This window comes from Mirounga leonina, unplaced genomic scaffold (assembly GCF_011800145.1).
Source record: "Mirounga leonina isolate KUSES-001 unplaced genomic scaffold, KU_Mleo_1.0 Mir_174, whole genome shotgun sequence".
In the NCBI taxonomy this organism is placed as follows: domain Eukaryota; kingdom Metazoa; phylum Chordata; class Mammalia; order Carnivora; family Phocidae; genus Mirounga; species Mirounga leonina.
Genome location: NW_023270451.1, coordinates 12,083,793 through 12,110,992, shown reverse-complemented (window position 1 = coordinate 12,110,992; position 27,200 = coordinate 12,083,793). Strand labels below are relative to the sequence as shown.

Here is a 27,200-nt window from a genome sequence, read left to right as displayed (position 1 = left end):
ATCATGCAACTATACCCTCTAAGTTTTGATCAGAAAGATTTCTGAGATGTATTAAGTGAACAAAAGCAAAATAAACGACAGGGTTTATATTATGGTTCTTTCTGTGCACAAAGTTGGGAAGGTATTAGAGATCCGTATACCTTATTTTTTGTATATGCGTAAGAAACTCTGGAAGAATATCCAATAAACTAGACACAGTTAAGCCATTGAGGGCAAAGAAGTGAGAACTATAGAGGGGGAGGGAGTTTATTACTATAAACCTTTATGTTCTTTCTGGTTTTGAATCATAAAATGTATTTTCTTTTTTTTTTAAGATGTATTTATTTATTTACTTTAGAGAGAGCATGCAAGGAAGGGGAGGGGAGAGGGAGAGAAGCAGACTCCCCACTGAGTGTGAAGCCCTGCGTGAAGCTTGATGCCATGACCCTGAGATCATGACCTGAGCTGAAATCAAGAGTCAGAAGCTTAACTGACTGAGCCACCCAGGTGCCCCAATGTATTTTCTTGAAGAGCAGAGGAGAGGAGAAGAGAAGAGAAGTAAATGGGCCTAATTATTATCAAGTACATAAGCTTGGAAAACCTTACCTCTAAAATTATTTTAGAGAGGGTGCCTGGTGGCTCAGTTGGTTAAGTATCTGCCTTCAGCTCAGGTCATTATCATAGTGTCCTGGGGTGGAGCCCCATTGGGCTCCTTGCTCAGCAGGGAGCCTGCTTCTCCCTCTTCCCCTCACCTTGCTTGTGCTCTTTCTCTCAAATGAAATAAATAAAATAATTTTAGAGAAATAAAATGAGGGATGCCAAAATCTGATTGGTGTTATTTTTACAGAATTACATTGATCCTTAATATCTCTCTGAAATCCTCCAATGAGTGCCTAATACAGTGGATGTCTTCATATATATTTTGAATTTTTCACCAAATTGAGTGAGTGTGTTACCTCAATCTTAAATAACTTAAATTTAAAAAACATAAAAACATACTTTTACCTTATTGTGTAAAATTTGATAGCTAGCTTTTTTCCACTTAGTCGTTCAGGTCTCTGCGTTTACAAGGTACTTTGTTTTGCTACTACCATTTTCCTCACCTGCTGATAAAAAAAAAAAAGTCTTCAACCCTCCTTTTATCCACCTTTTAGCCCCTTCTGGCACATGAAAACCAGTTAGTATTTTTTATATAAATCTGGTCATATAATTGCTCTTCACATCGTTGACAGCCCTCCCATTATATTTAGAATAGCATGCCCTAGTTGACAACATCCTTAAAGGAATGTTGAGTAAATGACATACCATGGCCCCAATTCAGAGTACGCCCGGCAAACAGGCTCAGTTTAGGAAGCTCATTCACACAGAACTTGCTGCTTTAGCCTCCAATGAAATGGAAGCTCATTCACACAGAACTTGCTGCTTTAGCCTCCGATGAAATGGAATCCTAATTAAACATTTAGGAGGCAGTCAAAAATAAATTGTTTAGTTATTCACTTTTAGGTAATAGCACTTTATATTCTATGATTTTGTTCAATAATTTAAATACATGCACACAAATACATGTGTGGTGCATGGATAGACAATGAATCTTTGTAGCCTTGTCCTTTCGTGACCTTGCGTTTGTAGATTTCAGACACCAGTAATCTAGAATAACATGTATATGCCCTCCGTTGGTATAATCACATCAAGTCTTAAGAAAAGGAGAAGGCCAGCCTTCCAGGAGTGAAGAAGGCTTTGGGCAAGTATGGCCCTGCTAATGTGGAAGACACCACAGGAAGTGGAGCTACAGATAATAAAGATGATGATGACATTGATCTCTTTGGATCTGATGAGGAGGAAAGTGAAGAAGCAAAGAGGCTAAGAGAGGAAAGCCTTGCACAGTATGAGTCAAAGAAAGCCAAAAAACCTGCACTTGTTGCCAAGTCTTCCATATTACTAGATGTGAAACCTTGGGACGATGAGACAGATACAGCAAAACTAGAGGAGTGCATCCAAAGCATTCAGGCAGACGGCTTGGTCTGGGGCTCTTCTAGTTCCAGTGGGATATGGAATTAAAAAACTTCAAATACAGTGTGTAGTGGAAGATGATAAAGTTGGAACAGATATGCTGGAGGAATGGACCACTGCTTTGAGGACTATGTGCAGTCCATGGACGTGGCTGCTTTTAATAAGATCTAAAATCTACATCACAGATCATTACCCTTAAATAAAGCTTAAAAGACAAAATAGAATAACATGTATAATGCTAAATAATAATTTATATAAGATAGGAAGACAAAGAATCTTAAAATTCTGACACTATCTTGTTTTCCTTGACCAAGAAAATAAAAGGCTATTTAATGCCTAGACTATTCACATGTACATTTCAACTCTTTTTGCTTTCCTTGGAAGTGGTTAATAGTTAAAACCTGGGGCACCATAGTGCCTGTTGTGGACCTCTGCCTTGTTAAGATAGAATCGAAAAGTTCAGAGAATGCATGAAGGCCAGCCACTCCATTGATGGAAAGAGCAATAGCAAACCACTGAACTATCCCCTGTTTGCGCTTAAAAAAAAAAAAAGTTAATTGCTTATTTTTTTACCACTCTGTTTCAATATTATTACCATTAGTCATCATTGATCGGATGTGTCAAAATCATCAAAGCATTTTGTAAGAAACCTTTTCCTTTTTGGACCATTAAGAAGTCAAAGAAAATTCCTAATGGTTACTTCATTTCTCTATTTCATTTTCATTAACAGTGCTTACTGTGTATGCAGTTCAATATTTTGTTGCTGAATTAACTTGAAGACATGGATTGATTCAGGAAATAGTGAAAAGTTTGAGTTCCTGGGTCTCAGGAAGTCGCCACTTTGCAAGTGACAGTGGACGAAGTGTGTATTTGAGAAGAAAACACTCTTCCCTTGGAAACCTGTTTTTGTTTGAGAACTGAAAAATGTGTATCCCCTCCTCCCCCTTCTTACACATGGGCATGTGGAATTTAAATATATTTTGACAAAGTGAAGAGAACTGTCTCTGTAACATATTGGTGCCAGTGAGTATTAAAACTGTTTCCCTTGCAGGTTAAAAAAGGAAGGCCATGAGAGGAAATGACTAAATCCTTTGTGTATATCTTCATTGACAGCTGATAATTAGCATGCGGCTTAGCAATAATAATTAGCTCCCTCTTGAGAAAATTTCCGGATGAACTCTGAGTTGGTGCATCTCAGTTTAGTCTTGTTTTTGTCCAGCCCCTCCCCCAAGTAATTCATGTTATTTTTGGAGTAGGAAGAACTCAAGATGAGCTCTCTCCTTTTACCCGAGTCAGCGCTGTCCATTATTTGCACTGTGTTTTCTGGAGATTACCTGAGATTAGAGTTTCTTTTGTCTCCCTCTTCCTGTGTGTTTTCTGATTCTTTCATCTAGGCAGCTTGAAGCAGTGCAGACGGATAAAGAAGTTAGCCATTGCTTGGTAAATATGCCAAGTCCACGGGCTGTAATTTGGAGCTAAAATCACTAATATGACTTAAAGTGCTGGCTTGAAAGCCAAGAAGAGGAAAAAGTCTCATGGGAGGGAAGCTTCTTGCTTGAGTTTCTTTTGCATTTAGTCTATACCTTTAAATTTCCAGTACATGGAAATTGGAACTCTGTAGTAAATTAAGTAAAAACACTTTCATTTTCTCAAAAAAGATGTACAATGTGGAAAATGTCACCAGTTGACAAGTCAACAACATGAAAACTTCTGTAGTCATTTGAGATAGTTGATAAAATACGAATGAAAGGAAATTAAAATTAAAATTGATATTAATCTGAATTTTCCTGTTGATGTTGCTGCTATTGAGTTATTTTTACTTAATACCAACTATTCAATGTTGGGAAAACCTTCCATTTTATCTTATTTATACCAGGCTCTACAAAAATACTTTCAACTTCAGAGACATTGTAATCCCTCGATAGACTAGATTTTTCTTAGTTGTTTCTGTAAGGAGTTTTACCTGTAATAGGTTATGGAGTCCTTGTTAGTAAGGAACAAGCTTTTAATAAGTTAGTCTTTTTGCTCCTTGACTCTGGAGACGAGAACAGGGGATGACTAAGCTGTGTGAGTTCATGGTGGTGATAGACACCCCATCTCACATGCATTCTTCATGGCAGAGCTCTTCATTCGACTTCTCTTGTGTAAATTTTGGCACTGACAATGAGCAAACAACCCTAACTGTGCACCACATCTCATAAAACCTCTTTCTACGTCGAGAAGATGGGGATAGTTGTAGGTCCTACCTACTTCATGGAAGTGCCACATGAGATGATAAATGCCAAGCCCTTAGACAGTATGTGACATATAACTACTCAGTAAATATTAACAGTTATTACTCCCCTCGAGAGTCAGGGCTGAGAGGAACAGTATTGGGAAATATGAGGAAATTTGGTTGCATAAAAGGAGGAGTCATTTCTCCCCCCTCTCCCTTTTGTTTAGGATGTAATTTGTTTTAAATAAAGTAATACATGTTCACTGGGAAAAATTCTGGTAATACAGAAGTGTTACATTGGCCTCTGAAAGAGTCCTAATAGCAATACACTGAACCTCATTTTTACTGGTTATTGTAATTTTTTAAAAATACCCTTTAAAATGATATTTTCACATTTCTTTATATATTTAATGAAGTTGAATTCTTTTTGTGTGAATTTGTTTTTGCCTGTCATCTATTATGACATGTCTGTTTTCAGAACAGAGGTGATAGTTCTTTCTTCTTTCTTTCTTTTTCAGCATACTGAATTATCAATAATTTGTTTTTATATCTATGCTCTAATTAAATACTTCCCCCAGCTTTTTCCCTAATAATTGTTTCTGTTTCTTTCTTTAAATTTTGGAATTCCATAGTTTATCAAACTTTACTGCTCTTATTAATTGCTTTTATTTTTATAGTGCTCTTTTTACAAATAAAGCCTATTTTAATTCCTAGAAATTTCATATGGATGAGATAGATGAATGTGTCCCAAAAGAGAACAAAAATGAAAGTAATATTCTCGGTGCAGACAGTAAGGTTTATTCTCCACTTGAGTGAGGGATTTTAACAATTCACTTATTATTAGGAAGGATGGCTCAAGATCAGAGAATAAAAACCCAGATTTTCATATTTGAAGGTGTTCTTCAAAACTTGGCGAGATTATACTGAATGTCTGTAAGCCACAGGTCAACTCATTCAGTCTACTGGAAATACAAATTGTAATGAATTTATGTTACTGTACATTTATTCATAAATATAGACAGATAGGTTTGTCTATGGGATTGATACATGTACTTAATGGTGACAGCTCTGACCCCCCATAATTATAGGGACCACACTGTTTACCGCATGGCTTCTTCATTTAACCATGGATGGTTAATTGATCTCAAAGCAGCCAGTCTTCAGAAAGCCAGCGGTTTATGAATTGTGAACACTGGCTAAGTCAATTACATTCTTTTCCTTGGGAATTTGAATTCAAAGATGCAAAAATTATTGTTGTATTTTGGTGGGGTTGGAGCTGGATGGTCAGATAATTGGGAGCTAATGTACATCTATTTAGCATGAGCAAACCAATGAATAAATCCTTTAGGATCAGTACAGTGAAGCAGTGTCATTAAGAAAATCAAGAAGCAAAGATACACCGTTTCTCAATAAAGAAACTACCTTGTGCTCCTTTTGGTTTTCCAGTTAATATGAGGCTTGGTTTTTCCATCCTTGGTCCTATATTACCCTGATTTAATCTCTATTCATTGAAATCATTAATATCTATACTGACATGGCCACCCATAACCATAAAGTCACTTTCAGTAGGTTGCACTCTGATATGAATTCACGTGGCTTGCCCTGAGGCATGTAATTACAAGCAGAGGTGTGGCTCTTGATAACTTATTTTTTTTTTTAGTGAGGTTGGGTGTCCATCATAGTATTGTTCAGCCATTAAGAGGACCTCAGGAGAAGTTTCTCTTAGTTCTTAATACCAGGTGTATTAGTCAGGGTTCTCCAAAGAAACAGAACCGGTAAAAGATATGTATAAAATGAGGTATTAGCTTACGAAATTACAGGAGCTAAGAAGTCCCGCAGTCTTCTGTCTGCAAGACAGAGGGACAGGAAAGCTGGTAGTTTAGTTCAGTCGGAGTCTGAAGGTGTAAGAACCGGTGGAGATGATGATGTAAGTCTCAGTCTGAGGGCAGTTGAAACCAGCTCAATCAGAGAGGCAGGGGGAAAAAAAAGGAGTGAGTTTTTCCTTCCTCCACTTTTTGTTCTACTCAGACCCTCCCGTGATGCTTTAGTTGGTGCATCAATTAAATGCTAATCTCATCCAGAAACACCTTAACAGATATACCCAGAAATAATGTTTAGCCAAATATTTAAGCAATCCTGATCTAGTCAAATTGATCTATAAAATTAGCCATCACAACAAGCGTTGTTCCTAAGCAACTGACACAGTTTTTCTATTGTGTTATAGTGACTTTTACTTTGAATTTTAGGAAGTCTGGGGTCAATTTTGGTATTCACTTCAACAATACATAAGGATATTAAAGAGTGACTTTCAGCTAATAAAATTAATTCCAATCTTATCTTATTTTCCTTATTTTTCCCTTTATCATCTTGATAACCCTAGCATTGTATTTGTTCGTTCAATTGAAGGTATTTGTATAAGTCATCTCGGATCCGTTCTGGGAAGAGGAAAGTTAAATAAGAGTAGGAAATTGGAGTTAGTATTGAAGTATTACTATGTATAGCCTTTAAAAAATGTTTCTATTATAGAATTTACTCATAATGGATACTTTTAACCTTTTTTGACTTAAAGTCAAGGATATTGGAGAATCACAGACAGTTAAGAAGACAGTTTTGGTCTTAGAGAAAATTAAGGATCACAATCAGGATTTATGCCTGCGGAAATTGACAAGAAAAATATAAACCATCACTTTGATACATTTTGGTCAGTATCATGATTCTGAAATAATATATCTAGCTACAAGCCCAGACTTCTTAGGAATCTGTTTTGGGCACTATTGTGTTGTATGGTGATGGTCAAAGTGGAAAGTTGCAGAAGCAACTCAATAATCTCTCATTTTGTGGAAATGTTTAAAGGAAACTGTAGTCTATTCATTGGGTCTTACAAGTTTGTAAACGTAAAGTGACTTTAGGAATTATTCTAGGAAGTGTCTTCATAAGTGAAATGAAATTTATTGACTTACTGCCTAAGGCATGTCTATGATATTCAACTTAATGTATCTAAACATACCTTGGCAGCATAAATAAAATAGGCAACATAAATAAAATAAGATCCAAAGTTCCTTATAACTTAAAAAAGTATTCTTAGACCCTATAATCATTTAAATATATGAAAAGTCAAATAATTTGACTGCTTCCCTTTAGGCAAGCTTGAATATGGCACATGTGATATTTACACTTGTTCATTATAGTCCTTCCATTGGTTAAACTTCCAAAACACAGGTTTTATGCTGTGCTTTGGAAGACTCTAAAATATCTGTGTGTTTTTTTACAATGTTTTTATGACCTCCACTTTAGAAATGCAGTTTAGTCAATGACAAGATTTTTGAATGTGCAATGGTGATTAACATGTAAGGAAACCATCAATAGAAATGTTAGTTGGTGTAACCAAGAGGCTAGATGGTTGTTCAAGGTGACACAGGTAATTAATGGCAAAGCCAAGACTTGCATGTGGCTCTTCAGATTCTCAGTCTACAGGACTTTTTTGTTATGACATACACACCTGCTGTACTTTAATTCTCATGTTTTTTTGGTAATTTGAGTGATTCTTCATTGTAATTATGTATGTCTATAGGGTGGTTATTTTAATTTCTGGGCACCTGAGTTTATCACTAAAATAAAGGACAGTGGTGATTTATTTTTTAAAAGGTTTTATTTATTTAATTTAGAGAGAGACAGGGAGAGAGAGAGAGAGGCAGTGCAGTGGAAGGGTTAGAGGGGGTGGGAGAGGGACGAGCAGACTCCACACTGAGTGTGGAGCCCAAGGCGGGGCTTGATCTCAATAAATCAATAGTGGGGCGCTTAACCGACTGAGTTACCCAGGTGCCCCAGGACAGTGGCAATTTAAACGGTTACTCTGTGGTTGTTCACTGTTGTGGGGAGGAAAAAAAGATAAATGTAAAGGCCATAAGAAATGAACATTTAAAAAAATTTGCATTTATTGGACGCACTTTCAGTTTTTTCTCTTTGCATTTTCCAAACTCTTTTTCCATAGATGCATGAGTGTATTTTTGTGATCTCATGGGACAGACCTGGCTACCAAAATGGGCAGATGGGTCAGAATAAAAGGTGATACACCAGAATAAAATAAGCTTGATGCATCAGTAATCAGTCTCTATTATTACAGACAAATAGGAACTACCACCTATAGACTATTAGAATTATAGTAAGCGTAGCAGAAATTGACAAGTCATAAAAACAAACAAGTAACTGTTAATGTCTATCTCTCTATAATGTATACAGGGGTAATGAGGTCCCAATGACCTCATTGGGAAATAAGTAAGGTGATCTCTAGATGGAACAGATTCCTGAAGTGCCTCATTTGAATTCAGACTTTTTAATATGGGCATAGACCATTCCACAGTGGCAACACTTCAGGGTATACTCTCGTATTTTATTCCTTTCATCACTTTGTCATTTTCCAGCAAACTTAATCACCCAACCTCTGCACCTTACTGTGTTTGGTTTAGAGGCCTGTTAATTCTAGATAATGTGTAACCATTCTTTTTTAATTGCATCCTTTCAGATAATGATTTCACTGTGCATAAAACTTGGAGAGTTTTAGCAACCTATTGGAATAACTGGGGAACATTTTCTGGAAAAGAGTCCATTTAACAGCCCTGATATAAAACTATAAGTGATCATATGTAAAGGCAAGGTGTAATGGCAATAGACAGTGTTGATCCATATTTTTGTTATGGTATCAAATCCCTAAAATGTACATCTCTTGCTCTTAGTGGATGCCTAGGAAGGAAGGAAAAGTGACATGATTTTACCTTGACAAAATTGCTAAATGGGAAAAATTTGTCTTCCAGGATTCAGAACCCCTGATCATTCCTCTTTCCTCCTCCCCAAATAAAACACATTATTCTTTCATCCCTCCCTCAAAACTTGTTTTCAGATTCTTTAGGTGAAGAGTCTAATGACTCAGTATCATTAGTTTTACCTTTATAAGAGATACTTTGATTTTAGCAATATTTCTTATTTTAAACTAAAGGGTTTTAATTTTTTTATTTGAGTATAGTTGACACCCAATGTTACATTAATTTCAGGTGTATTAAACTAAGGGTTTAAACTTCGCCCTACTCCACAGAATTTTGGACATCTACAGTTTCAGAGTAGAGATATAGACCATGAATACATTTTTTTAAAGATTTTATTTATTTGAGAGAGAGAGAGCAACCATGAGCAGGGGAAGGGGCAGAGAGAGAAGCAGACTCCCCGCCGAGCAGGGAGCCTGACACAGGGTTCAGTGGACACAGGGCTCCATCCCAGGACCCTGAAATCATAATCTGAGCTGAAGGCAGATGCTTAACCGACTGAGCCACCGAGGCACCCCAGATACATTTTTAACAGAGCGAGAAAAGCTCCTTCATCTCTCTGTTCTCAGGAGCAGAGTGAGCTCAGTGCTCTACAGATTGGTCACATTTCGTCCTGCTCTCTGGATTTTAGTGTCTGGTCACCAGTGTTCCCTGTTCTCTGTCAGATGCATTAGGCTTTGACTTTCGTAAGATGAAGCTGTCTTCGAACTTGTCAGTGTTTCCCAAAGGGGCCTCTTCGGGACTTTTTCAGCTTGCAGGGTCTAGTCTTAGGGGCAGTATTACCATCATCGAAGGCTCTCATACATCACTTACCAAGCTTATGTCCTGAACTGCCATATGCAGTTAAATACCTTCAACAAACAAACAAACAAATACACGTGAGAGGTGTGTCAGATTGTGACTTTCTAAGCTTAAATGTATGTTAGTTGAAACATCATTTGTGATGTCTGCTGTGGGCATGAATACATAAACACGAACCAAAAATCAACTGAAACCTCTTAGAGATCCCCACCAGCTTTATCAGTTGTCCCCGCTGAACTGAATGCTATCATGCGTTACCTCTTTGTATTAACAACCTGAGAGTTTCCAGACATGGACGCTTTGATTTTGGATGTGACTTTCAAAACCAATATTAAGTGGAGACATTTTTTGTGTGAGTTGGTGTTCATGCGGAATTAAATGGACACACTTTTGGAATATTTTTTCTAGAGTTGGAATTTTTGTTGAACACAGAGAAGTAAATATAAAATTCACAGTAAAATGACTTTTCCACATAGCACTTTACATGAAGATCATGAAGGTTAATTCTTTCTGTATTTAAAAACACAGGATATTGGGATGCCTGGATGGCTCAGTTAGTTGAGTGTCTGCCTTCGGCTCAGGTCATGATCCTGGGATGGAGTCCAGCATTGGGCTCCTTGCTTAGCAGGAACCCTACCTCTTCCTCTGCCTGCCATTCCCCCTGCTTGTGCTCTCTCTCTCTCACTGACAAATAAATAAATAAAATCTTAAAAAAAAAATAGGATATTTACCTTACATATTGAAGTTTTTAGATTCACAAACTTACAAAGATTTTAGTTTGTGCACATTAAAACTTATTCCCAGTTACACTTTTTTACTTGTTAAACAATTTTTTAGTTTTTCTAGTTTTATCAAGAAACAGACATATCAATATGGAGCACTGAATAAATTTAAAATGTACATGATATACGTACATATCTTGAAATAGACTACTACAGTAAATTGAGTTAACATCCATTTTATCACACAGAATTTTTGTTCTTGTGATGAGAACTTTCAAGATCTACTCTCTTAGCATCTTTCAAATATGCAATACACTATTGTTAATGCACTGCATATTTTTAATCTTTTGAGTAATAAATTCTAAAGGCTTTGTATTTGTGATAAAATGAATGTCGTCATACCTATTGGAATCCTGTAGTTAATTGAGCCATGATAAAAGTGTTATAAAGGTATTTGTATTTTGTCTTTTGTTTAGCAAACATTTTTTTTGCATTTCAGAACTCTTGGACCTAAATCGAACATCAGTCTTTCATAGCCCTTTTGGGTTTCTTGATCTCCATGCAATGCTGCTGGATGAATATCAGGAAAGACTCTTTGTAGGAGGCAAGGATCTTGTGTATTCTCTCAGCTTGGAACAAATCAGCAGTGGCTATCGAGAGGTATGGAAACATCAAACTGTGTGTCAAGAGGGAAAGAAAAAGGGATGAGGGAGATAACTTCTTGCATGGTGTTACTTGAATTAGTTTTTGATTATTGATTCTGAGTGATTATTTTATTGGAAGAAATAAAACATTTCATGAAAAATGAAATCCTTATAAAAAAAAGGTTATAAAGTATCAAGAATGAACTTTTCTAGCATACCACTGATCTCTGTATTTCTAGAAGACTTTGGATTGGTATGTCTGACATTCCTCTTTGCACGGTGGCCCGTATCACCACACCCACTGTCCTGAGACCTGGGTTTGGAACATGTTTTACCAGCAATCCCTCTAGGCATTATTTCTACAAAAACCCTAGCCTAAAGCAGTATGGATGTGTAACCTTGCTATAGCTAATGTTCTCTTGGTAATATCATTAATTCAGGTGGATGCTCCTTAAATAGTGGTGGATTAAAGTATATTAAAATAGGCAAGTGCCCATCATTTTCAAGCAAAGGTTGACTGTGATGAGAAAGATAGAACTTAGAGTCTCTGCTTATACAGAGTTGAGTTGAGCTACATTTTTTTCAGACCCAAGTCAACCTTAAAACATGCAGAAATACTTAGATGATAGTATCTTTTTGGCATAAATGTATGTATTACATAATACATTTTCTTTATGATACACATTTATTTTTATGTTTGTCAGAATGATCAATGTCCATATTTTTTTAAGGTCACTTAAAAAAATTTATGATGAAAACCAGCATCCTTTCATCTCTGCCAGTTCCTAATCCCTAGAGAAAATTATTTCGACTCTTTTGTTACTCTTCTGATTCTTACCTCCATTTTTCTAAATAACATTTGTATACTATTTTTTCTTGATACCATTGATGTTAGACATTATCTGTTGACTTTCTATTAAGGAAGATGAGGATTTTAGCATTCTTTTCTTGCAGTACCATAGCTAAAATATCTCTGTAGTACGTGAGAAGCCCCCACTTATCTGTCCCTTCATCTTCTCAATTTAGCTATAGCACAATTTTTATTTAAGTAACAACCATTCACATTAGTGTAATAAGGGAAATAGATCACACTTCTTTTTTTGCCCCCTCTGGGATTAAATATTATCCCCTTCTTTTTTTCTATTTGCTTAGATTTTTTATATTACCTGCTCTCATTTTTCACCAAACACCAAACTCTCTACCCAGCTTCCTCTCCTTTTCTCAGTTTCCATCAGTTCCAAGTTTTTGGTTTTAAATTAAAGATAACCTCTCTGGTTCTCTTACCATCCTAGAGTTGAATTTCACCATTATCCTTGAGCATCCTCTCTACCTCGCACTTGTAGAGTTTTCTTGATGAGTTTATATGACCTTTTAGTGGAATGTGCCTTCTGGTAGCTTCTTGAAGAAGGATCCAAAGTAAAATTTTGAGGTTTTTTGTTTGAAAATAATAATATTCAGACTTCACATAATAATTGATAGATGAGTATAAAATTCTGGAATGAAAATCATTTGCTTCAGAATTTTGAGGATATTGCTCTATTGCTTAAAGATTTTCAGTACACGGGCGCCTGGGTGGCTCAGTCGTTAAGCATCTGCCTTCGGCTCAGGTTATGATCCCAGGGTCCTGGGATCGAGCCCCACATCGGGCTCCCTGCTCCACGGGAAGCCTGCTTCTCCCTCTCCCACTCCCCCTGCTTGTGTTCCTGCTCTCGCTGTCTCTCTGTCAAATAAATAAATAAAATCTTTAAAAAAAAAAAAAAAAAGATTTTCAGTACAGCTATTGAGAAGTTGATGCCTTTCTAATTTCAAAGTTTTATACATAACCTGTTTCCTGCCACCATATCCCCCTAATCTTAACTCCAAGTAACTCTGTGTTTTAAATTTTTTCTCAAATTTCTCTTAGAGTTGATATGTTTTCATCCACATTGGGCCTTCTACAGGAGACCTCAGGGCCTTCAGCTCTGGAAAATATTTTTTAAATGTTTTTTCTTCTTTCCATTTTCTTCTTGATTCTCTTTCCCTCAACTTTCTGGCCTGTTTATTGTACAAACTTTGGACCATTTCTCCTGATTTCACCGACACCTATCCGATTCCTGTTCTCCAAGGGACAGTAGACTTCCAATTCCTGAGAATTTCTAAAGTTCTTTCTCATGAATCAGCTTGCTTATTGGCTTCCTTCACCTTGTAAGCATTTAGATTTCAGTTTTTCTAGTGTGCAAAGCCATTCAACACTTTTCCATATGTCATAGAACTTCCAAAATGTTGCTGACATTTCTTTGGCTTCTCCACTCAAGTTCTGTCTTGTCCTTTTTGGATTATGTCCTTTACTATCATTTTAGTAGTTGCGAGAGGGAGCAAAAGCACAGTCTTTCCTTTTTACTATCCTTTTTAAGTATGTTTTCTCAATAGTTCTTAAAAGACATATATCTTTATATATGTAACAGATATATAGCATTTATATTATATACACACTCACACGTACATACACACAAGTCTCTAAGATCATCTATGACCTCCTCCTTCCAAATTCAGTGGTTTTTCCTCTCTCTCTGCGCGGATGGTCTTTCCCCCACTAACTGTGATGTTCACCATATGGCTGTCTTCTTTTTCTCTCAGTTACATCATCTCCATTCTCCGATTTTCTGTGAAGGAATATCTCAGCTAGGGATCCTAAGTGTCGGATCCAGAGAACAATCTCTATTATGGACTGAATGTCGCCCAAAATCCATATGTTTAAGCCCTAACCCCCAGTACCTCAAGTATGACTGTATTTGGAAATAAGACCTTTAAAGAGATGATGAAGTTAAAATGAGGCCATTAGGGTGGGCCCTAACCCAATCTGAATGGTATCCTTGTAAAAAGAGGAAATTCGGTCACACAAAGACACATCATGGATGTGTGAGTCACAGCAAGAAGGTAGCCATCTACAAGCCAAGAAGAGAGGCCTCAGAAAGAACCAGTCTTGCCAACACCTTGATCTTGGACTTCCAGCCTCCAGAGCTATGATAAAACAAATTTCTGTTGTTTATGCCACCCAGTCCATGGTATTTTGTTATACCACAGCCTTAATAAACTAATAAATCCCTATATTAAAACTTTAAATAGATGAATATGGAAAGATCCTTCAAGGGATGGGATACCTGGAAGATTAAGAATTTTTGCATTAAGGAAGTGGTTTTTAAATTGTTATCCTTGGGTCAGGATGTAACCCATATGGAGTTGGTCCCTGGAATCCACATTTACAGCAGGCTTTCTAGATGATTCTTATGTACACAAAATCTCCTAATGATTTTCCTCAGCTATTGTTTCCGAACTAAGACCAAGAGGTATCAGCTTCCCACATTAACGTGATTCCCCTTTTAGAGTAGAGGAAATTGAATCACCTACTTATTCTCCTTTACTGTTTTGCCCTAATTGTATCCCTAGGCCTATAATGCTGGAAAGACTGGGGAAATGACCTGTGAAGACTGTATAAGGAACAAGGAGAGTGGTAGGGTTTCATGAACTGCATCTTAGGGAACTAAATAGAATAGTATATGGCCATTGAAGCTTTAGGGTGCCGTCTCGCAAGGATGTCAAGGCAAGTAGCTACACAAATTAATAAATTCAATGACTTTGCTGCATTGAAGGGTAAATCCTCATATTGTGGGGCCTGAAGTGTATACAGTTTAGTGACTTCTTCAGGAAATATACTTATTCAGACATAAATTTCAAAATTGCTAAGGTCCTTTCCTGGGTCACAAAAGGGCCAAGTTCCAGCAAGGAGCCCTGAGGCTTAAGCTTCCCTGGCTCTGAGGTAACTTCTCCTCACCTGCATGTGTTGTTCTGTACTTTTCCTTCCCAGTTCCACAAAGTGTGATTAGCAATGAAACTTCAAATAGAACTTTTGTGTTTGTTTTCAGTAACAGAATTAAAGCTAGGTCTACTTCATGCACCTTCTGTTTAAAGGAGTGGACTTGAGAATGAAGGTGCCTCAGTGCTTTCCAGGCTCTGAAGATGCAGTGTGTCTGCCTCTGGGCCAGGCTTTCCTCCCATCTTTTCTGTACCTTGTTCCCTCGATTTTTTTTTTTTTTTGATGCCTGTTACTATATTTTTAATCTCTCCTGCTTTGTTTTATCTGTCTCTGGGTTTCTCATCATCAGTACTATTGACATTATGAATAGGTCTAAGTTGGGGAGGGAGGTGTCCTGTGCATGACTGGGTCCCTGGCTTAGCTGGCTTCTGGCTTCTAGGTAATAGATGTCAGCAGAATGCATCTCCCCAGTCATGACAATCTAAAAGTCTCTGGACATTACCAGATACCCCTTGGGAGGCAGAATTGCTGGGGTCAAACCAATAAGTCTAGTCCATCATTCTATGAGCAAGATCCAGACCCCACCATAGAAAAATTTCCCCTAAAGTATATATTCATATGATCCCAACTCCCTCCTTTTTCCCTTAAGATCAGGTACCTTGAGAGTAGCCAAAGCCCATTTTCTCTATTTTCTCATATTGTATTTATATCTTAGCTTTTAATATCTTTTGAAATGTAGTATCTGATACACAAAAGAATATAAATAATGTAAACATGTTAGAAAGCATAATAATAAAATCAATACCAGTGAACCCCCCCCAACTCAAGAACGAGAATATCACCAATCCCACTTTAGATGCAGCTATCTTTACCTCCCCGTCTTTCCCTCCTCATGCCTCCTGCTATATACAAGTGATTACTACCCTGTATTTTATGTCTGTTTTTTGTTTTTATTTTAAAACCTATTATAATAAATGTTTTCCTATATAGTATATTATTTAGAGTTACTTGTTTTGAGCTTTGTAAAAATGATGTACAATAGTATATTGCAGTCTTCTGGGATTATTTTTGTTGTTCTTTTGTTTTATCCACTATTACTTTTTAGAGTCAGTCATCTTCCTTATTGTTATAGTCCCTTTGTTGTAGAATGGAGTAGTGAATTAGGGCCACGAATTAGACTCCTAGGTTCAAATTCTGGCTTTGCATTTGCAACACTTGGCAAATTCCTTAACCCCTTTATGCCTGTTTCCTCATTTGTAAAAGAGGAAATGTTAGTCTTCTCTGAGGACAGAACTGAGTTAATGTAAGTAAGGGACCAAGAAGTATGCTTTGCACACATTAGAAGCTATGTATAAGCTCTTATTCGTCACTTTGACCGGTGTGTAATACATTCCATCATACGAATATAGCATAGTTTACCCATTACCTATCAAAGGACAATTGGATAGAACCCAGGATTTTGCTTTATTGATGTTTCTGTGATTACTATAGTAACTATCTCCTAATACACATTCCTGAAGGAATGCCTCCAAAGCATATATTCTGGATATTGCTGCTTATAGGTTAATTACAGTCAATGTTCACCTATACAAGATAATGCCTAAAACTTCCCCAAAGAAGAAAGTAGTTATACAAAGTTCCATTCCCTCCAGCAGTGTTTGAGTTCCTGGTGATGCACACACCCTCCAAACCTTCTTCTGTTGGTCTGTTTCATCCACATATTTTTCAGCAGTCTTCTGTTGATTCATTTGTTTATCCCCACCCAATACCTCACTGTCTTGGCAACTACAATAACATTTTTATTTATTTTTAATTTTACTTATTTGATTGTAATTTTCATAACCCAATATTTATTTCAGAAGCAGGACATAATACTTTGTAAAAGATTAGAAAATACTGACTTAAAAAAATACCATACTATAATAGCAGATAGTGATAAGTGTTATGGAGAAAAATAAAGCTGGTTAGGGAGGCGAACATAAAGGGGTTGCTGGGATTAGATAAGGGGGGGGTCAAGAAAAGATTTTCTGGGAAGTGATAGACTTGATGAGCCACATACACAAAATTCCCACTAGCCATATTTCAGGGCTCAATAGCCAGTTGTGGCTAGTGGCTTGCATAGTGGACTGTGGAGGGCTAGAGAAGCAACATCACAGTGTGTGGCTGAGGTTGATTTCAAGGGCAGATCATTGAAAGATCAGAGGGTAGGGCACCAGTTGGCTAGGGTGATAGCTGATGATTCATCCTTATGAAGAGAAAGGCAGTAATCTAGGTGGAAAGAATCTTTCCGTTACTGAGGAGTGCGTGACAAAGGATGATGGCGGATGGCTACGAGGAGGGATAGCCGATGGTATGGTTGTGACCACATGAGCTTCAGAGCAGCAAGGGATTTACGTTTACTATTTTGTTTTAAATTATTGTGGGGTAGATGAATTTAGAGTGAAAATTAATTAGAAACAGGCAAGAAGAATCACTTAAAATATCTTTCTTAACATGTGGGTTTCGAATAAAAAAGCTACCACCGTTTCTCACAAAAGTTTCAGGGGACAAGCTGGGTTTAATTAAAGCAGGGAGGTCAAGGAACACTGGAAAAAGAGGTGGCAGTTACAGTGGATTTTGCTAAGGACAGAGCCGGCATTTGAGATGATTTAATTGGAAATGTTTGAATGGTTTGGAAGGGCGGAGTCAGATTGCGAGCTGCACAGAGCTTTATGAGGATATGAGTCCAGCTACTGATGGCTGATCTCTTGGGGTGAGGGAGTGTCCATGCTGCCCATGGGGCCTACAGTCATTCTGTAGGGATGTTTCAGAATGGATTAGCCCTGATGATCTCCTCAGGGAAGATGACTAATCTTAATTTTTAACTTTAGTAGAAAATAGAAACTATCAAACAGGTGGATCCTCTCTCTCCTATCACCAAGCCTACTACTTCTGTGTGACTTTTCTCCCTCCCTCCTGTTACAGTGTGTGTGTGTGTGTGTGTGTGTGTGTGTTGGGGGGAGTGGGGGCTCTTTATCCTTTCACAAAGTGCCATTCTTTCTACCCATGCTCTGTATCCCACCCTGTTGACTTTTCTTAAGGATTGGTTATCTTTTATCTTTTCTATATTCATTGCCTCTCTTTCTGTAAAATCAGCAACAAATACAGTTTTGTATAGGGTGTCTTAAATTTTTTTGTGTGTCATGGCTCTATTTGGCAGTCTGGTGAAGTCCATGGACCCTTAAATGTATTAAATCATTATGTAGGATTACTAAGTAAAATATGGAAAAAAGTCATCTAATTATGAATCTATTGAAATAAAGCTGTCACACTACAAGAATAATAATTCATAGTATGAAAACATGTAGCTTCTTAATTAGTATATTAAATAATAAGACCTAGCAACTGCTCTTTTCAGTACTGTAATTTCAAAGTAACGATGAATGTTAATAATATTTTGAGATACCTATAACAACTCTAAAGTAATATTAAGACATCTATTATTTCTTGGGGCTCCTGGGTAACTCAGTCGGTTAAGCGTCCAACTCTTGGCTTCAGCTCAGGTAATGATCTCGGGATCATTAGACTGAGCCCTGTGATGGGCTCCACGCTCACTGGGGAGTCTGCTAGAGATTCTCTCTCTCTGCCCCTCCTCCCATACATGCGTGCAAGCTCTCTTTCTCTCTAAAATAAATAAATCTTTAAAAGAATAAAATAAAATATCAGGTATTTCTCTTGGTTATTAAGGCATGGATATTAATACTACTGTAATTTATTTCTTGCATTTATATGATAGAGGTGCTCAATTTTAGTTGGAGATTATGCAAATAAATAATGATGTGATTTTTTTCAATCGAAGCTGGTGGGTTTCCTGAATTCTTTTTTCAGGCCATAGTTAACAACTTTTGCTCCATAATTTTCATCTTATAAAACATTCTAAAAAATTTTAGTAAAAATTAACTGAAATTTCTCATTTTTGCAAAGTTACAGATCCTTATGTTCTACTTTCATCTACCTTCTTCGTCTCACCTCCACTTGTCTACATCAGCACATTGCTAACAGATCACTTCTGTTGTCACTTTTTCCAGCTTTATTGAACTATAATGACATATAGCATTGTGTAAGTATAAGGTGTATAACATGTTGATTGGATAAATTTATATATTGCAAAATGATTGCCACCATATCCATCATGTCACGTGGTTACCATTTCTTTTTTTGTAGTGAGAACATTTAAGATTTACTGTCTTAACAACTTTTGTATATGATACAGTATTCATCATCATCATCATGCTGTATGTTAGGTCCCCAGAACTTATGTTATAACTGGGAGTTTATACCCTTTGATTAACATCTTCCCATCTCCATCCCTCCACCTCCCTTTCTGGCAACCACTATTCTACTCTCTGTTTCTATGAATTTGACTTTTTTAGATTCTACATAGAAGTGATACCACACAGTATTTGTCTTTTTTTTGTCTGACTTATTTCACTCAGCATAATGCTCCCAGGGTCCATCCATGTTGTTGCAAATGACAGGATTTCCTTTTACCTCATGGCCAAATAATATTCCGCTGTATATATGTACACCACATCTTCTTTATCCATTCATCCATTGACAGACGCTTAAGTTGGTTTTATTTCTTGGCTCTTGTGAATAATGCTACATGAGAATGCAGATAGCTCTTTGAGATTCTCTATTGATTTCCTTTGGATATACAACTAGAAGTGGACTTGCTAGATCATATGGTCATTCTAGATTTAATTTTTTGAGGAATTTCCCTGCCGTTTTCCATAGTGACTATATCAGTTGACATTTCCACCAGCATTGCAGAAGGGTTTCCTCTTCTCCACATCTTCACCAACATTTATATTTTGATTTTTTGATAACAGCCATTTTAACAGTTGTGAGATTATATTCATTGTGGCATGATGATGATGAGTGATGTTGAGCACTTCTGTTTGCTCTTTAATATGTCCTTATTGTTACACACTCTACTCCCCTGGACTGGCCTTCAAACATACTCACTTTTTTTTTTTTTTTTAAAGCTACTTCCTTTCTCTTCTAAACTAGATTGGGAGAAGGTTCCCCCAGCCCTTTCTTAATCTTTGGTCTGATTTTTGATTCTCATATTAAATTGGCTGTTTACTTGCCAGTCTACTTTATAAGATAGCTCCCTTTAGAATAAGTACTGTGTTATATTCATGTTTGAAGTTGTAGGCACTCAACACAGATAATGAAAGAATGAAACTGTGTCTATTGTGAATCCTAACATCATCCAATAAATATGTTCTCTTCATTGTCTGCTCTCTTGCAATTCTCATTGTACTTATTGCCAGAAACACTTTGAAACTAATTATTCTCTAATTTCTTTTAGGTTAATTTTGTCTGCCTTCTGCCCCCACCCCTACCCCCACCAACCACCTACACACTTCCCCACTGGCAAACAAGATAGGATCCTGTTTTACAGTGTGGCAGTAGTTTTTATTTTGGCTGCACATTAATAACACCTGAGGACCTTGTAAATAATATCTGTGCCATGATGCGTGCCTTCCCTCCCCTGGACTGAAGCGGGGAACTTAAACCCCCCCCCCCCAGGTGATTGTAATGTGCATCCAAGATTGTGAAATACCAAAGCATTATGTGTCCCTGTTAGCCTTAGGAAATAGTGGTCCTATATGTGATGCCAAATAATCATTTTATGTATAATAATCAGAACTTTTATGAGTACACACAGGTAAGACTGCAATTTTGAAATAGATAAGAACTTACCATTTAACAGACTTACTCTATATATTAGTCTTTTTAGATACTGGTTTTGCTTTATGAATTATTTAGCTCATAGAATTTCCCAGACTATGTAATAATAGTCTTTTGCACTGAAATTCTGCTCTGTTGCATCTGTATTACATACATAAAAGACCTTTGACTTACACTCAGAAAAGTCAATCCAGATGTTAAATCCTTCTATTCACTGTGAAAATTTCAATTTTGTAATTCCATTTGTTTTATCTTATGTTTTTATTTTATTTTATGAGAAACCCACACCTGCCACAAGAGGGTAGCTTCTGCAAATTGGTGCCTTCAAGATCTCTAAAATCCACAGATAATGTGAGACTTCTTAGATTAAACTCTGATTTCACCTGGAACTTTCTGAGAAATAAAATTTGTTTTTCCTTTTTATCTTTCTCTAAAGCCTTTGGTGTGTAAAAAAAAAAAAAGTTGGAGGAAGACATTATTTGAGTGAAAAAGTTAAAACATTTTGCAATTTTCTGATCATAATATGACAAGATCAAGACATTAGTATGAATAGAAAATGTGGAAAGGGAAGGACAAAGCATCCTGGCAGACACTTTTCACTTGAATTCCTGTAGATATAGCCTGGATCTGTATCTCACTTTTAAAAAGCATTTGTTTGTGATAAAATCCCATAGTCTCTAAATTGGGATAGGGCTCTAACCATGGAAATTCAGGGCTCTTCATGTTTAAAATGGCTTTTGTTTTTCATCTGTTAAAACATTCCTCATTAAATTTTCTTTTATTTACTACTTAATTTTAAAATCACAGTTTTGTGGGGCTCAGTCATTAAGCGTCTGCCTTAGGCTCGGTCATGATCCCAGGGTCCTGGGATCGAGCCCCACATCGGGCTCCCTGCTCCGCGGGAAGCCTGCTTCTCCCTCTCCCACTCCCCCTGCTTGTGTTCCCTCTCTCGCTGTCTCTGTCAAATAAATAAATAAAATCTTAAAAAATAATAAAAAATGAAATTACAGTTTTGTATTGAGGAAGCACTTCCAATCTAGATAATTTGAAAAGGAATGTATATGTTTCTCCTCACACCTTCCACCCCAATTCGTTATACCTCTTGTAAAGTCAAGATGTAGCCAGAAGAGATAATGACAGTTTATTATGTTGTTATTAAATTTTCAGGTTAGCAGCTTTACACTCAGCAGAATTAAATTTTATTTTTATGTGATGCAGAGTTTTTTAAAGTTTAATGACTGGTATAATTTAATTGGACTTAAGTCTAAGAGGATTTAAATAGATACATGGAAAATTAATGAGGTAAGTTTTTTTGAGTTCATAGAAATTCATAGAATTCATAGAATTCATAGAAAACTCTGAATAGAGGCACCTGGGTGGCTCAGTCGTTAAGCATCTGCCTTCGGCTCAGGTCATGATCCCAGGGTCCTGGGATCGAGTCCCGCATCGGGCTCCCTGCTCTGCGGGGAGCCTGCTTCTCCTTCTCCCACTCTCCCTGCTTATGTTCCCTCTCTCGCTATGTCTCTCTCTGTCAAATACATAAAATCCTAAAAAAAAAAGAAAAAGAAAACTCTGAATATGTTAGGTATATCAAAAATATGCTCAGGAAAGGGGAAAAAAAGAAATAGCTACAAAACATGCTGGTATTTTCTTTTTTTTTTTTTAATTTTATTTTATTATGTTATGTTAATCACCATACATTACATTATTAGTTTTTGATGTAGTGTTCCATGATTCATTGTTTGCATATAACACCCAGTGCTCCATGCAGAACGTGCCCTCTTTATTACCCATCACCAGGCTAAACCATCCTCCCACCCCCCTCCCCTGTAGAACCCTCAGTTTGTTTCTCAGAGTCCATAGTCTCTCATGGTTTGTCTCCCCCTCCGATTTCTCCCCCTTCATTCTTCCCTTCCTGCTATCTTCTTCTTCTTCTTCTTCTTCTTTTTTTTAACAAATAATGTATTATTTGTTTCAGAAGTACAGGTCTGTGATTCAACAGTCCTACACAATTCACAGCGCTCACCATAGCACATACCCTCCTCAATGTCTATCACCCAGCCACCCCATCCCTCCCACCCCCCACCACTCCAGCAACCCTCAGTTTGTTTCCTGAGGTTAAGAATTCCCCATATCAGTGAGATCATATGATACATGTCTTTCTCTGATTGACTTATTTTGCTCAGCGTAATACCCTCCAGTTCCATCCACGTCATTGCAAATGGCAAGATTTCATTCCTTTTGATGGCATGCTGGTATTTTCTTAGCATTGAAAAGCCAACACAGTATTTACACAATTATTTAGTAATTCAGTCTTTTTTTTTTTTTTAAGATTTTATTTATTTATTTGAGAGAGAGAGAATGAGAGAGAGAAAGCACATGAGAGGGGGAGGGTCAGAGGGAGAAGCAGACTCCCTGCCGAGCAGGGAGCCCGATGCGGGACTTGATCCCGGGACTCCAGGATCATGACCTGAGCCGAAGGCAGTCGCTTAACCAACTGAGCCACCCAGGCGCCCCTGTAATTCAGTCTTTTAAAACAGGATTAAAAAAAACTTTTCATGTGACTTTAAAACATTCTAATAATGTATATCCTTTCAAAATGATGAGTAATGATAATATTCATTAGTAAACTAAAACTAGTAATAATCAAAAATAAAAATCCCTCTTGATATTACAAAAGGTAAATTTCTTCATATAGCATCTAAGAATTATTGAAAACATTTTGTACTATTTTTTATGTTCCATGAGAAAAATTTATTTCCTCATTTGCATTTATCACATTTATTTAAATTTACCACTAAGGAAGTATTAGATATGGTATATGTGTTTGTGTTTCTTTGTTGGTTGAAAGTGTGCCCTTATTTTTTCTGATCAATGTTTTATTTCTAGAATGAGGTTCAGCTGACCACAGTTAAGTTTTTTTGAAAATAAAAATAGCCAACATATTAATTTTAGTTTTTACTTCATTTTAACTGTCTTAATTCATAAATAGTACAATGTTTCTTAAAACGTAGCAGAATGTAATAAGAAAGAACCCAGAATAACACAGAATACATAGCCAGACTGCATGGACTCCCATGTCTGGCCTGCCACTTAGGAGATGAGTGATCTTGGGCAACTTACTCCACATCCCTGTTCCTCAGTTGTCTTGTCTGTGAGAGAGAGGGGACTATAGTACTTACCTCACAGCTTTTGAGAGGTTTCATTGAATTTTTAAATGCCTAGAATGGTCCCTAGAACGTAGTAAGTGCCATCTACATACTTCCTACCATGATTACTGTCTAAACTAGACATGGAATCAGCACACAGTTGTAACGTACTGCCATATCTAAGTAAGATGAAAGAGTCCTATGTATTTTTAGGGCTATTGAACTAGATTTTAGAAACATACATGGAGATATGAAGAATGAAGAAATGAACAAAACAGCCTGTACCCTAAAATATCTGTAATATAATGGAGAAGATACATGCATACACATTTGCCATATATAGCGCAATTAAAATAAAACTGATAAATGTCTACAATGCTAAGAAAGAATCTGAAAGCTGGTAGGTGGGGGTTCCTGAAGGAGATATAATTTGACTTGGACTTTTAATGATACTTGAAATTTCAATTTGTACAGATTGGTGATGGGAACAGAATGAGTAGAGGAAAGAACAGAAATTTTAGAGCAGTTTAAAATAATGACTAATATCCGAAGTAGACAGGTAGAGTGTGGGGGATGTGAGTGGTGCGAACAGGGTACAGAGTGAGAGTTAAGGATGGAAATGTGGTTGGGACCAGATCATGGAGAATATTGACTGCTGTGCTATTGAAACTTAATCGAGGCAATGCATGGGCTGGTGGGAGATTCTGAATATGTGCATACTGTAACTAGAATTGTAGTTAGCATGATTACTTTAGCAGTAGTATGTTGGATAAATGGAAGGAAGAGCAAAATGGAGCCATGAAGCCAGTAAGTAGTAGGTGGAATTGAAAACCAGGTCTTTCTGTCTGAGAATCCTATGCTCTTTCCCTGTGTCACCGCACTGAGAAGCAGGTGACTGCTTTGGTGTGGACTTCATGTCTCCCAGCCGGTCTTCACTCTACCATTAGCCCTGCCTTTTGTTAGGTGGTGTTTCTTTCCCCTTGGTTCTTATTCCCTTAGCATGACTGCATTTTATTTAGTAATGGTGAAGAACTAGTGGAATAGTTAGTTGTTGATGATAGGAATGGAGAAAACTACTGACTAGTATAAGAAGGAGCTGTTCCCCACTTGTTTACTTATGGCAAAGATTGAGAGCCCCACTGACTCCAGTATTCAACCATGGTAAGAGATTGGCTTGGCTGTGGCCAGTCTTTATAGTGCCTTGCCATCTGTGCTTATGTGAGGGTTATTGGCATTTCCTGAAAAACAAGGCAAAAATTCTCCCTGGGAGATAGATAGCAATACTAGTTTGAAGTATAAAATATTCTTCTCTCTTTTTCCATTTCCCAAAGAAATCAAAAGTAGGTATATTTATTTAAGTCCCATATTTTACGGAACTTCATAGACTATCTCATATTAGTAATAAACTTTGAATTTACCAGTCATCCATAGTTTTTCTCTAAGTTTCTAAATCAGGCTTTTTTCCTAAAATTACTCTCTCCATTATTATTTTAGGTTAACATTACACTAGTTAATTTGGATATCTGTACATACCGCTCTTTCAGACATTTCTGTTTTGAAAGTATTTATATTTTTCCCATTTATTCAACTTTATTGCATCAAAAGTAAAAGAAATTCTTGTATTTTAGAATTTAATTTTTTTACTGAGTGGAAAAAGTCATTAAAATATAATTTGCTTATAAATAGCAGGTGGTACTTCACATTAATGTTAGCAGTTGAGTAAATTTCACGCATTAAAAAGGGCATGCATCAGGCCAATAATGTTCTTGTAGTAATAATATTGTCCTAGTTCAAATGCTTTGGCATATAAACATTTCAAATACAAATCTTGTTTATAGTTCAAAAGATTATAATTCTGGCATATAAACTACTTGAATAATGAGTCATTATAATTAAGTATAAAAGCATAAACACGAAATGATTATATGTTAGGTTAAAGACTACCATTTATAAACCATTAGGACTCTCCTAATGTGTTATACTCAAAATATATTTTCATGATATTTATAGGACAAATAGTTTAAATATACACTAATGGACACTGGTACTGTACGTAGATGTAAAATGTAGAAAGTAAAACTAAAACATAAATAAACATTTTTATTAGAATAATAGAGTTAGAAAGAGAATATAGTAGCTGAAATTATAATAGTGTCTAAGGTAGTTAAATATATTCCATGAAGAGAGATTTACTGGATTGATTACTTATTTATTTATTTATAAATGGAAATCTTTTTTTTTTTTTAAAGATTTTATTTATTTGACAGAGAGAGACACAGCGAGAGGGGGAACACAAGCAGGGGGAGTGGGAGAGGGAGAAGCAGGCTTCCCGCGGAGCAGGGAGCCCGATGCGGGGCTCGATCCCAGGACCCTGGGATCATGACCTGACCCGAAGGCAGACGCGTAACGACTGAGCCACCCAGGCGCCCCTATAAATGGAAGTCTTTTTTTGGACAGTTAAATTATTTCTTTTTCTTGGATTTGTTTTCGCTTCCCCAAATCTCTCAGTGTTATAACATCTTGTAACAGTAAGTTGTTAAATCCTTTATCATAGCATAATTATGAGACTCACTGGGGAGTCCAGAAAAAATGGCTTTGTAATTTAATTTCTATTTTATTTTATTTTTCTCCTTTGAGATATGCAAGAATAGTAAATTGGCCAGAAATGTGCATTGGAACAATTAAATTGTATTATAGGAGTATTATGATGAAATGATGTGTATTTAACCTTTTGCTTTTTATACTTTTTTGGAACAGAAAATTTGGAAGTAGCGTTACACCCTGTTGTTTAACTGCCTTTTAAAAATATTTTGTGCAGAACAAATAGCTTAATTTGATGGGTATTTGTTGATGCTAAACTCTGGAGCAGAACCAGAATACATCCTGACTTTCACAACAAATGAGAATAATTTCCCTTGCTATCTCGGCAGGAGAGTTGTACGTGATGGCTTTAAAATAACTCCATTTTCATGAGGTCTTGCTCTTTCATCTTTTTTCACATGAACGAACATTTGAATGCCATCCTGAGCCCGTTAAGTGTTGTTAAAAAACCAAATGAAAACAACAACAAAACTGAGTAAATCTATAATGACATGGTTCTTTGGAGAGCTGCTATGTATTCGACTTTAGTAAGTGTTCATAATTTAATCTTCTGCATCTCTCCCATCCTTTCAAAGCGATCTGGTTGAGACCCTCTGTCTGTCTTCAGAAATCCCACCAGTCTTTCAAAGCCTAGATTTTTGTTAACATCCTACAGAATTTCTCCCTGATTAAACTGAATATGGTTACTTGTCTCGTTCCTTTGCCACTATTTACAGCAGTTTCACATCAG

General features: G+C 36.7%; 1 protein-coding gene and 1 pseudogene across 1 annotated transcript in view; both read left to right on the top strand.

The window, feature by feature from the left end:
• SEMA3E (semaphorin 3E) overlaps nt 1-27,200 on the top strand; it is a 244,295-nt gene that overhangs the window by 124,596 nt on the left and 92,499 nt on the right. Inside the window, exon 2 of the mRNA XM_035020473.1 lies at nt 11,044-11,204. Within this exon, the coding sequence (XP_034876364.1) occupies nt 11,044-11,204 (161 nt within the window). The remainder of the gene's footprint in view (nt 1-11,043; nt 11,205-27,200) is intronic.
• LOC118020794 lies at nt 1,642-2,160 on the top strand (annotated as a pseudogene).